This window comes from Cantharellus anzutake (assembly GCF_015039405.1).
Source record: "Cantharellus anzutake strain C23 chromosome Unknown EI90scaffold_36, whole genome shotgun sequence".
Taxonomy (NCBI): Eukaryota; Fungi; Basidiomycota; class Agaricomycetes; order Cantharellales; family Hydnaceae; genus Cantharellus; species Cantharellus anzutake.
Genome location: NW_024066986.1, coordinates 582,885 through 595,031, shown reverse-complemented (window position 1 = coordinate 595,031; position 12,147 = coordinate 582,885). Strand labels below are relative to the sequence as shown.

The 12,147-nt window shown below is 50.0% G+C and overlaps 5 protein-coding genes across 5 annotated transcripts; 2 read left to right on the top strand and 3 right to left on the bottom strand.

Moving 5' to 3' along the window:
* Positions 1–1,032: 1,032 nt before the first annotated feature.
* Positions 1,033–1,713, top strand: EI90DRAFT_3065276 (uncharacterized protein). Its single transcript, XM_039060859.1, has one exon. It carries the CDS (start codon positions 1,041–1,043, stop codon positions 1,398–1,400), a length of 360 nt encoding a protein of 119 aa, XP_038914249.1. The 5' UTR covers positions 1,033–1,040; the 3' UTR covers positions 1,401–1,713.
* Positions 1,490–2,003, bottom strand: EI90DRAFT_1576818 (uncharacterized protein). The gene has a single exon (XM_039051925.1). It carries the CDS (start codon positions 1,840–1,842, stop codon positions 1,579–1,581), a length of 264 nt encoding a protein of 87 aa, XP_038914248.1. The 5' UTR covers positions 1,843–2,003; the 3' UTR covers positions 1,490–1,578.
* A 1,892-nt stretch (positions 2,004–3,895) lies between these two features.
* EI90DRAFT_3290595 (uncharacterized protein) lies at positions 3,896–4,778 on the bottom strand (the record flags this gene model as incomplete). The annotated part of the gene is made up of 3 exons (XM_039067229.1): positions 4,397–4,778; positions 4,131–4,253; positions 3,896–3,999 (listed from the first exon to the last, which is right to left on the bottom strand). The coding sequence occupies exons 1-3, from the start codon at positions 4,669–4,671 to the stop codon at positions 3,897–3,899; spliced, it is 501 nt and encodes a 166-aa protein (XP_038914247.1). The 5' UTR covers positions 4,672–4,778.
* Positions 4,779–4,901: 123 nt separating this feature from the next.
* On the top strand, positions 4,902–6,065 carry EI90DRAFT_1576756 (uncharacterized protein). The gene is made up of 5 exons (XM_039051924.1): positions 4,902–5,115; positions 5,176–5,333; positions 5,438–5,562; positions 5,631–5,702; positions 5,755–6,065. The coding sequence occupies exons 2-5, from the start codon at positions 5,192–5,194 to the stop codon at positions 5,968–5,970; spliced, it is 555 nt and encodes a 184-aa protein (XP_038914246.1). The 5' UTR covers positions 4,902–5,115; positions 5,176–5,191; the 3' UTR covers positions 5,971–6,065.
* A 2,151-nt stretch (positions 6,066–8,216) lies between these two features.
* EI90DRAFT_3126210 (uncharacterized protein) lies at positions 8,217–10,728 on the bottom strand (the record flags this gene model as incomplete). Its single annotated transcript, XM_039063900.1, has 9 exons — positions 8,217–8,417; positions 8,468–8,597; positions 8,647–8,807; positions 8,858–9,268; positions 9,336–9,692; positions 9,758–9,835; positions 9,891–10,130; positions 10,185–10,337; positions 10,393–10,728. 9 exons carry the CDS (start codon positions 10,726–10,728, stop codon positions 8,217–8,219), a joined length of 2,067 nt encoding a protein of 688 aa, XP_038914245.1.
* Between the last annotated feature and the right edge of the window lie 1,419 nt (positions 10,729–12,147).

Below are 12,147 nucleotides of genomic sequence, written 5' to 3'. Positions count from 1 at the left end.
CGTACTAAGCAGAGTGGCGAAGTCATAGAGGCTGGAGTCCTGCCTAGCAGAGTGAGGGTCCTTGAGTATTGTATTGTTGATGTCGAAGAAGAGACCGAGGACAGGAATTATGTAAGCGTCTCCATTCCTAGCACGCGGGAACCGAAACCTGATCCCTGCGACATGCCAGAGCCCGCAATGACTCAGGGGGCCATTCCTGCTGATAAACCTTAGCGTTGTTGGCCATAATTACCACACGTTTGAGGCGTCTCCTCTTTGTTAAGTACGCTTCTTTTCGCCATCGACAGTTCCCTCCGAGTCTCCACTGCATTGAAAGGACAACACTCATTCAGGGGAAATCGGACAAGCAGACCCCACGTATGTCCTCTGTTGTTCTGGCCATTTTGTGTATCTCAACTACTGCATCACGTCCTACACAGCCAAATGAACGGCGTGACGCTTCCCTGGGAGGGGTACAGAATGATGTGCGTCCATGATACCGTGGATTTGGTAGGGATATTCCCAAATCCCTATGAGGGTACCGAGAGAGGGCACCACTGGTGAGCCAGTGCTTTGGTATTGTCCCCAATCCGACTATAATGACGTCGGTGCGTCATTAAGTAGTATTCCCGACGGCTCACGTTTATCCTCCAATGCCACGACTCCCGGGCCAGCCTCCGAATAGACGTCCTTCTCCATCCATCTGGTAGGTCGCTTTGCCGGGCACCACCGTAAATCCATTTTGTTGACATACCAAACCCCGGTCTTACAGCCCAGAGTCGAGGGTCCCCCGCGAGTTAAGAGGACGCTGGTTAGCTTTTTTGGACAAGCGCATTCACGGGTAGGGGTCCCGAAGTTCACGGTGAACCGGTTCGAACCGTGAACGGAACCAGGATGAACCAGAACCGCAGTTCGGTTCGGGTTTTCTATGATGTTGGAATTCTGTGAACCAGGTTCGAACCGAACCGTTTCGTAAATCAGGTGTTGACCTGACAAGATGCTCATAGCACCAATCTAGGGGCATAAGAGAGACTGTTTCGTTTCCCTGTCTTTCGATCGAAATGGCTGTCCACGAGGCGAACCTGTCGTTTGGCTCTTTTGGTCACGAAAAAAGACCTCGAGGCGAATCACATGTAAATTCGGACAATGTTCATCCAACTGTGATTGCCAACAGAAAAAGTCTTCCGGCCACCTATGGTGACATGGACGGTCCTAACCTCGGGGAATCCACCCTGGATGGCCTCGAAGATGACTCCCCATATCCGGAGGCGAGGTCAGCCGTCGCAAACACTGATGATCCAGACATGCCTGTCTCGACTATCCGGGCTTGGTTCCTCGGAATGCTGATGGCGATTGTCGTTCCAGGTGTTGACCAGCGAGAGCCACAGTTCTCGCCTCTGATTCGCCCTGTAGGGAGGTAGTGGATCAGCATTCCTCATTTCTCGCTACTGGATGCATTCCGAAAATCCCAAACCCCTAAGCGTTCAGCAATCGATGGGAGGATGCGCATGAATACTGTAACGAGTGGCGAAGTGTACTGTTACCAGAATTAGGTATAATGTCTCGCAGCCACAGGAATGGCTGTAGTTGACATATCAGTTAGCACGAACCGCTCATAGTGGGATGTGCTTGATTGATTGATGCGGGTTGAAATCCGAGTTCCCACGACCCCAAATGACTCGCTACGAATTTCCAGAACTGCACGAAGATGGCGCAAATGTTGGGGGGGGGGGGTCTCCGTGATCTCCGTGTCACTGGGCAGCCCAGAGCTAGGAAACAGGTGATACTGCAACAAATAATTAGGTAGTATCTTGGTGGAAGACGGACCTTCCAGGAGAGGCGAGAGAAAGATGCGCTAGCCATATTAGGAGTGAGTCTGGGAGCGCGTTGGGCCCATGTGGTCTAGATACGAATGAATGCAGGAAGCAAGGGTGCATTCGCTATTCCGAAAGGCAAGTGGCTGATGGGTTGGGAAGGCGATAGAGTCCCACTTCGGCTCCGATGTTCAAGAGTTTCTTCTTCCCGCGCCGTGAGTCCCTAGGACGAAGGAACCTAAATAAGGTTGATGTCTGTGATCATGCCCAAGACAAATATTGTTCCCGCTCCAGCTGGCGCGAGCGAAACACAGAGTGATGAAGAAGTGAAAAGACGCCAGAGGTAGATCAAAGTGTCATAATAGATCCCACAAACACCTAATCCCTGAGGACTTAGCCACCCATTCCTTGGCATGCATGCGGTGACGTGAAAACAGTGCTATCGTAGGTAAAAATTATGCCACAAAATGCATCGGACCCGGGGCCCCAGGGGTCGGCAAGAATCGGCTGAGAAACAGTAGTGCAGCAAAGAAACGAGGGAGAGGCGCGCTCAATCATGACACAACTCACTCCCAACAAGGACCAGATGTTGAATGCTACACGTAGCAGTGGAATCATGACAGAAATTCCTATCCATCCTGCACGCCAAGCACGTCCAAAAGTCTTATAACGTAGTTCCACTCAACAAGCCCAAAAATGGAAAGCAATCCTTTTGTCACGGTGCCAGCTATGGGGCGTACAAAGCTGGTGCAGAAGCAAGATGCATGATGGTGTCCCTGCCACAGTGATGCCGGTAATTTAAATCAGTATTCAAAACCAGCCCACACAGAGCTTAGTCTGCAAGTTGGGAACAAGGTCGATTTCAACAGCACAACGAATTGGATGACAGCAGTGGCACCAGTCTTGGGATAAGGGGAAATGAAAGTACACCATGCCGACTAGAAGCCATGTAACTGATGTGACAATATGAATCGAATTCCGCCACTGATGTGCGAATCAATTGCAAGCGACTGCACATGACATCTACGCCGTCGCCCAAAGGGTTTAGCGCATGCTAGAGTCCCTCTTCGCGAACAGGGACACGCGGCTCGAGTAGAAATTACGTGGGAGCGGTGGATTATGTAAGCAACGCCCCCGGGCAGACGCTCGTGCGAAAACCAAGAGCAGCCTTCGTTTGTGGTAACTTACTTAGAGTAACAAATTGTACCCGCGTTCAATGCGCGCTGAATTGAGAAACCGATCTCTTCCATGTTGCCGACGGGTTGCGGAGCTGGTTTAGAGCAAGATCGGAATCCACGCTCTGCGGCCGACCGAACACAGTACTTGTTGCCAACCGCGTGCTCGCTTTACATGAGGCTACCACTCCCCATTGAACGCGAGTTCTTTGCACTACCGTCAGTTCCTCCAAGCCTTCACTGGATTGATAGGCCAACATTTATTGATGGGTATTCGGGCTTTTTTCAGACGCATTTGGCCAGGCAACCACCACGTATGTCATTCCGACCGTTTCGTATGGCCAGCCGCCTCTCATATCCAATGTAGCCAATTCAACAAGAATGGGAGAAGATTGATGTACGTCCATGAGTGTGAATCAATGTGAACAAACCCCGAGACTCTGATACGCCCTAAGCCCTTTGAACCAGGTGGAGGGCGCCACGAAAACATACCGATGGTGAGTGCTCGGCATCGTCTACTCCCTCTTTCGGTTTCGCTGACATCGGACATCTTCAGACGGTATTCCCAACGTCGAGACGTAGGTTTTGGAGTGCGCCCGCGCCCGCTTCCCATCCTATCCTGTGCGTCGCTTAGTCACCTATCTTCAGTGCCTTCACTCAGAAACCTAATCTCACAGTCCAGACCGGCAGACCTCTGGGGCGCGAGTACGCCATCAAACCTCTGCATAAATTCTGTAACACATCTGCTTCTCACCCCAAACATACTCTTCCTCTTCCTATATCGATCTTCTATACCACTACCTTTTAATACTTGCATCGACTCTTCGACAGCTGCTCATCGTAGCCCCACATCGCGGGCGCTGTGTACTGTACTCTTTTCCCTTGCATCCGCGTCTTTGACTCCCCAACTCTTCGGGAACCTGACACCCTATCCACACTTGACTTTCTGTATCCATATCTCATCCTCCTTCTGATTCAACCTATCCATCTCTTTCTTCATTCGGCAGATTAGTCCGCAAGCATTCTTCTGTCTTTCTACAATATTCATTTCAAACATCCGTTTGTGATCGTGTTGACTCTAAGCTGAATGTACATGTCGAGGGGACTGCAACAAGAGCGGAATAAAGTAATATTGGCCAAGTCTTTGCCGTAAGGCAGGTACTTTGATGTGCCAAGGGTGGGAGCGGCATCCTCCGACAGCACCCTCACGCTTTTCCGCTTTTCACTTGGTCGCACGAATCGAAGTGTTGACACATTCACCTTACCACCCTCGCCGCTGACGTGTCTGCAAAAAAATCGAGCTGAATTGACGCTCTACGGCTTTAACCTCGGACTCGTTATCGTTATTATGGAATTGCGGTATCGGTCTAGCTCTTATATAACGCCCATTCGGCGGAAAGGATAGTAGCCGCCTTAGATACATCTTACATCCCACAAACTCGGTTTAAGCACTTCCGTGCAACTTGACACGGTTTTTCCACCGCACTAGGTTTTTCCCTGCCGATCTCCACCTGCTTGTTGGCAGTTGACTTGGTTTCATGACCTCGGTACCGGTACCGTCGTTCTACTTGGCCTCTCCAACTGCCGCGACAGATGAACGTTGCCGTGCCATGCTCCTTTGAAGTGCACGGTCCAAACACTGCTACCAGGAACATTGATGGTTGCCTGATACACGATGCACGCGCACAATAGAACACGTACATTGGCGCCCACTCTACGTACTCCGCTGCTACGATCAGGATTCTTGGCGGTTGGGTTTCCAAGATATGGGCACTTTCAAGCGCGCATACGGCATGCTATTTTCAACATGCTTTTGAGCCTTCTCCCTAGAAACTCACCAATCTATGGCGCGCATTTCTATATACCTCATCTCCCGACGTGGGAGACCACTATGCTCTTGATATCAATTGTGTTGGAGCTTCTTATGCGAATCGCACTCGTTTCTTCACATGTCTACTCATTCGCGAAGGTTGTGCGCGCGCAGATGATTCTGCAAGTTCAGGAACTGGTATCGCGTATTCATGCTGTGCATTGTGGCGTCCTCTCCTGATGAGCAGCAGGCAGCATATAGACCATCGTTTCGAGTGCACCGCATTTCTTCGTAGTATCATTTTACTATGCCTGATATTTTCGGCATAATGAACATGGTTAGTGCTGTGCAATTTCAACTGATTGCTGTTGATACACACAACTCTATTGAACAGTAGTCATTTTGGTAAATGAATGAACCGTTTGCTATGTTGGCGAGAATCTAAACGTATGATCGGTTGTTCGAAGCTGAGGTTGGTCGCACTCAGCTTCTTGCGTTTGAGGATCCCTACTCCTATCGAACGGAAGCGTCTCCGCGCAATTGAATCACTGACCAGTACGTACTGATCTACACGTGTTCCATGCGTGCCCCACACGCGGGCGCGGGCGCGGCCATAATTACGTTCTTGGCCTTAATTGTCTGATGGAGGCCACCATCAGGGCAGAGGTGGTGGCCATCGGGGTGGCTATGGGGGTCGGAGTCAGGGATCATCCGCCCGCCGCAAACAATAGAGGTCCCGCGCATAGTGCGCAGATACATTATACGAGGTGATGACTCAAATAAGGTATGCGGTTTATCATTGTGGCTTCAACACATTTATAGTGTGAGGATCGCTGATCGCTTCTTCCCTAGTACTGCTGTTTCGGTCAAGTCTCATACGACAAGATGGGGGTGCTGGACTCTCCCTGCTCATTCATTTACTTTGTAAGTACGTTTCTTCACGAAACTTGTTTTGTTTGTGTTCACCAATGGCTAGAAGGACCTACTCCAATGGCTCGTGTCTTTATTCCCTGGCAGGCCAAGACGCTGGACGGTAGTAAAGCAATCTTTGCATATACTAGTTACCTATAAAGTCATTAACGCTCCGACTTCGGACCCATTGTTACACTGTTGCAGCACTCAACCTGTTCACTCTGATTCGCCGAGAAGACACTGTAAAGGCACATCTTGCATTCCCCGAGACTTAGTTTAGTGCGTCCGCGCGTGCGATTGGGTACAGTCTCTTATACATAGGACAGCAGGGAGGCACCATCAGTTGTAGATTACTTTGCCTCGTCACTCCTTGACACAATTACATCCATCATTGCTCCTACTATGCAATAGTCACTATTCAATAGCAAATCATGGGCTATTCGGACAGGACTTTCGCAGGTTCCGAGAGATCAAGTACAGATTTTCTCCATTATCTTCGACACGCTCACTTCATCGAAGTTCACATAAGCCACTTCTCCGCCCTTCCCACCCACTGAAACTCTCCTTCCTGTCTGGATAACCTCTGAGATAGGCTCGAAATCATCCGGAAGCCAATACAGGTATGCTAATCCATCTTCCAATGGAGTGCATAAACAGTTTCGATCGAGCTTGATGGGTAAGGTTGGATCTGGTTGATATGCCACCGCGAAAGCTTCATCTGGGCGTGGCGTCGGGAGTTCCGACCATGTGCCGGCGCTCAGATCAATCGTAAAAGGTTCTTCAGCATCGTCTGAGACTTTCCATCCGCGCAGTCGAAGGACCAAACCGTCATTGGAGTAAGACACATGGTAGGGAGCCTGAAAACTCCACTGGGTGGATTGGGTATCCTTGGCGACTTTAGCCAAATCGACTCGTTGTATGCATTGTCCGGAATTGATGTCCCAAACTCGAATGGACAAATCCCTCGATGCCGAAACAAGTTTGACACCGTCAGGGGAGAAGCATGCGCACGTAACTGAATCAGAATGTCCGCGTAATAGAATGGGGGATGCGCTGAGATCGTTTGAGTCTGTTAACTGAATGATCGTGTCCTCGTTCACAGACACCCTGAAACGAGCATTCGATGCAATTCCACATGGAACGCCCTTGCTCTCTTGTTCTACGGTCGTTTCTGCATCCCAAATTAGGATCGAACGATCACGCGAACCCGAAGCCACCCTGGAGCTGTTCGGAGAAAACGCCACCGAGTACACTCTATCGGTATGACTAACAAGGGTACGAGCATGAGCCCACTCTGTCCCGTTAGCGTGCCAGAGGGAAATGGTCGAATCTGCCGAAGCGGACGCAATCCATTTGCCGTCCGCCGAACAGGATACGGAGTATACCGCGTCCGAGTGATTTTCAAGCACAAGTGGGCCGCGATCCTCCCCGAATATGTTCAAGATGCGTACCATGCCGTCTTTGCATGCCAGGACCACCCTTTTGTTGTCAGGATGGAAGACAAGACAAAACATTTGGTTGAACACATCTATCCGACCGACTTGTTGCCCAGATGCAGCGTCCCAGACTCGGACGGTCTCGTCATACGATGCAGATACCAAGCATGTTCCATCCAGTGAATACACCGCAGAACTCACAATGTTAGTGTGACCTTCGAGGGTGTGAATATTCGACCCTTCTGCGGCAGCCCAAATGCGAACGGTCGTGTCTCCTGATGCCGACGCGAGGCGAGTCCCGTATGGAGTGAATGCAATAGAGTTTACGCGTTTGGAATGACCGGAAAGGCGTTTGGGTTTCCCAGAACCATCGGCATTGCAAATATAGATCGCGCCATTCTCGCATGCACACCCAACTTGTGAACCATCGGGAGAAAAGGCGACATAAACGCAGTCGGAGAGCAAGTCCACCTTCGAGACTTTGGTTCCAGTGTTCGCATTCCACACCCAGATGCATTTGCCTCTGAAAGCCGATGCCACGTAGGTACCATCCGATGAGTAGGCCAAGGAACAAACTGGGTATGGATGACCTTGAAGTTTTAGAGGTACACGGCTCCACGATTCCTGGGTATTCCCAAGCGCTGTGATCACAACAGCGTTGTACAAGGAAGTAGAAGGAAATGATGAAGAGTTTAGATCGGTGGATGGTGGGGTGGAAAAGACGAGGAATGGGCATTGGACAAGCGCCTGTTTCGAATGGAGAACGAAGCGGTACATCTTGAGAACATGCAACCGAAGGCCTCCGAATTCGTCATGCCCTCGCTGTGTGACACGCTCATTGTAAGCAGTCAATAACAAGGGAGAAAGTGGCACGTACCATCCATTGCTCCAGCTGGTGCAGACCGCGGCATGCAGCGTCAATTTCGTCCATGACCCCCATTGCTACGATCCAGTACAAAAGCCATTGGTATACGACTTGTTCAAGCGCCCCGGCTACTCCTGGATCTGCAAGACCGACTCGACAAACAAGTGAGATCCAGCTCTTACAAGCGAACGTCGCTTTCGGTGGTATTGCGCTGTCGAACCGTGACTAAAAGTCCGGGACGTCTTTCTTCAGGCGGTGCCAGTGTTTCCCAAAAAGTTCTAGGAGAGATTTGCAATGCGAAAGGTGCTGGAGAGTCCAGAGAGCCAGATCCAGGTCAGTTGAGCTTGAAGATGTGCGTCCCTTCCACTGTAGTTTAAGCGGAGTGGCGCTCGTATCCCCCTCCACGTGCACGGCTTCTTTCTCAAACTAGTCCGACTGTTAGAGGCGACACCACAATCTCGCTATTCGATACCCACCGCCCCCGAAAAAAGATTTGAAACCTCTGCGTCTAGTTTGTCCATTTGGTTTTGATCCAGAATACATTCAGATACCCAGGCGTCGCCACCCACAGAGGACACCCATGAATTCAACCTATCGGCGAGATCCCTATGTTCCCCATTCAGAGTTTGCATTGGTAGCTGAGTGAAATAGTGACCTTGGGAAACCACTTCGGAATCCCCTCGCTCCAGGAATGTTACTTAGTCTATGAAGATGCTCGTAAAGAACCATCTTGGATTCAGATAGTAGTCGTATCAGGGATGATTGGCGTCCGAATCGTAGCCTTGCTTCATCGAGGCCGGAACAAAGGAGGAGTTTCTAAAATCGCAGCATGAGACAGAGAGAAGGTTAGAACGAGGTATCCGAACGTCTTGGTCCTTCACAATCTGCGCCAGTTGGGAAATGGCCTCGATGAGGAGTTTATCGTGTGTCATGGCAGCCATGAATACCACCTCCGTCACTAGGGTTGGCACCAGTGTAGGAAGAACTTTATAAACTCTCTCTTTTATTGCCCTGCGGCGGCCATCAGCCAACGAAGGGTTGTTTAGTTGTCCTTCTTCACTAAAATGGCCACCCAGAAATCCGACAGAAATTTCTTGAATAATCGACACAAAGAACCAACAGTTCTTCCTTGAGAGTGCGTATACTATGGATTCCTCGCGAATAACGTCGAGAGCCCTCACAAGGCGTTTGAGGGGGATGGGCAAGCAAAATTCGACGACAGCCTCTCTCTGGACTTCCTTGCCGAGTAGATGATGAAGAGCCATAGTTATCTTTACCTTGTGGACGAGACAACAGACTGTCAATCCAAGATCCAACTCCAATTCCTAGTTGTATAAAACTTACTAGATCGTTTGTTCCCATGTAGAAGAAAGGCCATATCCTCAGACGTGGGTGACGGTCCAAGCGGATCCAGAACTTTATGTCCAACTTCATGACTTCAAGTAATAGGAAACGGTGTGCGACTCGTCCTCTCGTCCCATATCGAAGCAGGCGGGTGACGGTCGCCGTTTCAGCCTCCTCGCTGTGGTGTGTCTCCGTGCAAAAGATGCCGAGGGTATATTCCGTATCTCCTCTGTGAGGGATATTTTTTATGATGTCTTCAGTCGGACGTCGCACAGAGGGCGGGCTGGAGTGATCGTTCTGGTCGTCCGAACTCAAGAGACTGTCTGCAAACGATGGTACTCGTTTAAGAGGATGATCCTGTGCATACACGTTCACCCGTTCTCAATGCAAAGGCAATATCTCTGGAAACCAAATCATCTTACCGTGGAATAGGCGGGCATTTGAGATTGTGAGTGACAAAGAGATCTGGGCTGACTCGTCCCGGAAGCGCTGCTCATATTCTGAGGGGTTGATAAGGAAATAGTCTTTGCGGTGGACATCGAAATTCTACCTTACCTCGATCTCAGGCACATCAATAGGAAATTTGGATGCCAGGGATTCGGGCGGTGATATGCTTTCCGACTCACTATCGGGATCCTGGACAGAAAGTGGATCGTGGGAAGCAATTATCTGATAAATTCTTCGACGAGCATCAGCTCCAAGATCAAGCCATCTTAAAGTTCCGGTAAGTTCGGCACTTTTATCGAGACCGGATAGGTGCTCAGTCACTACAGAAGCAAAAAAGTAACAGTTTTGCTGGTAACCGAGGTGATAAGACATGTGGTAGGGGGAGATGCATCATGAGCATACCGGCCACACTTGATAGAATTTCGATGACTCCCTAAGTGCCTCGAGGACATGGAACAAGTCTGTTAGCGAAGGTGGGACGCGAAAAATGATTCTAGTCTTCTCAACACTCTTCGTGCTCCCTAATAGAGTGTCCCTTTTCCCAGAAAGAGTCGCCTGGTCAGGATTGGGGTAAGTGGAAATCAAGGCAGTGATCAACAATGGCGCTCACCATATCGTTTGCCTCCGATTTACTAGAGATCAATTTGCTGAGAGTGCCTATTCGCGCTTTTCTCTCCAGACGCACCCAGAATTCTTCTCCGGTAGGTTTCGCCAGCCGCAAAAGTAGGAACTCGTGCTGAACACCATCCTCCTCTTTGTGGACAATCAATTCTTTGATGGGAGACGACTGGGCGTCGGGAGTAGCCTCGATGTAGGAACATATGTGTGCCAGTGGTGTTGATATTGTCTTGGAAGAGCGAGGGATTTTTGGCCAAAGGATCGAAGCGATGCTTGCGATCGAACGCTTCGACACAATAGATGTTCTGTCGGGGTCAATGCTCGCCATGGAAGACAAGATCGAGGGGTGCCTAACGGGTTTATTGCAAGAGACGAGAATGGGAAGGACACGTGGGATTGGGTCTGCAAGTAGACGCACGAGCTTTAGGTGCGATACCAATTAAGGGCGGGTTGATAATTTAGGCATGACCGTTTCTCTGCTTATCGAGAACATTCACTTTATGCGGTAAAGACGCTTAAGAACGATTGTGGCGAAGGCCCAGAAAAATCCGCATCTCCGAACTGGTGAATGGAACACGTTGCAGAGGCATATTTCTTTTGGCGGCCTTGCGCGCGCAACGGCAATAACGGACTCGAATATAAGTATGCGTCACGCAGCCCTATAATGCTCCACATGAAATCGTTCACAACGAAGCAATACAATAGATTCAAATTGGCTGAGTACCTCTGTGCACCAATAACTGGGAATTGCATCGCCATGCATGCTTGTCGATGTACATGAGAGGATTTAGCTCAGAGGTACATCACAGACCGCGATATGTAATGATACCAAATCGGGTATTTGCACGAATGTCCTGCTTCGTTGAGCTCACCGTCACTGGCATTGAACCGGAGAATAGGAGGATTTGGGAAAGACTCGGGAAAGAATGCAACATATATGCTTACGCCCCAGTTTTGGTAGCCCGTGACACGCTCCGGCAGCCGCCGGAGCGTGTTTTCACAGGCTTTGCGGGTGTCGAGTTGTCTTTGGGCGCCCAAGTCAATCCCCCGACCTTTTATCGACCTCAGTTGCTGAATCCTATGTGAGCATGAACTGAATAAAGCTTTAATTCCGGACCCGCTCGCATCGCTCAGCGAGTTCGCTTCTTATTCGTCGGGAAGACATTGGAAACATCACCGTACCATACCATCGCATCTCGCGACCTGCATGACTCGGTCTTTAGCATGTCTGCACGTGTAGCTGGGCACAGTCTATCATCGCACCAGGAGTAGCTTCTTGATGACCACCTTTGTTCCACAATCCGAGTTGGCCTCCTGTCTCCGCCGTTCAGTGGCAATTCTCTTAGTTATCTTTTTCCAGCAACGTCCTTCTACCTGGCTTCTCCAACTGCCGCGTACTTAGATCAACGTTTCCCTTTTAAAGTGTGCGTCCAAGCAACACTGCTGTCCATTCAGCCCAAATTGATAATGGATACGCGCGCAATAGAACATCTTCACTGGCACCCACTCCGCGCCGCTGTTCGAGTTTGGGATTCAAGCGCTCATGTGCTGTGCTGCCCCCACAACACTCACGAGTTTCGTCCTTAGAGGTCTCCATTTCAGTATCCAAGACATCTCCGTGGCAGATCCGCCCTGGTTCCGATCAACGTATATCAGTGCTCTGCTAATATCCGTCCGTTCAATTGTAGTAGTATTTTTGGGATTCTGTTCTCCACACATGTAGGCGCCACTCTGTAAACGTGTGCGC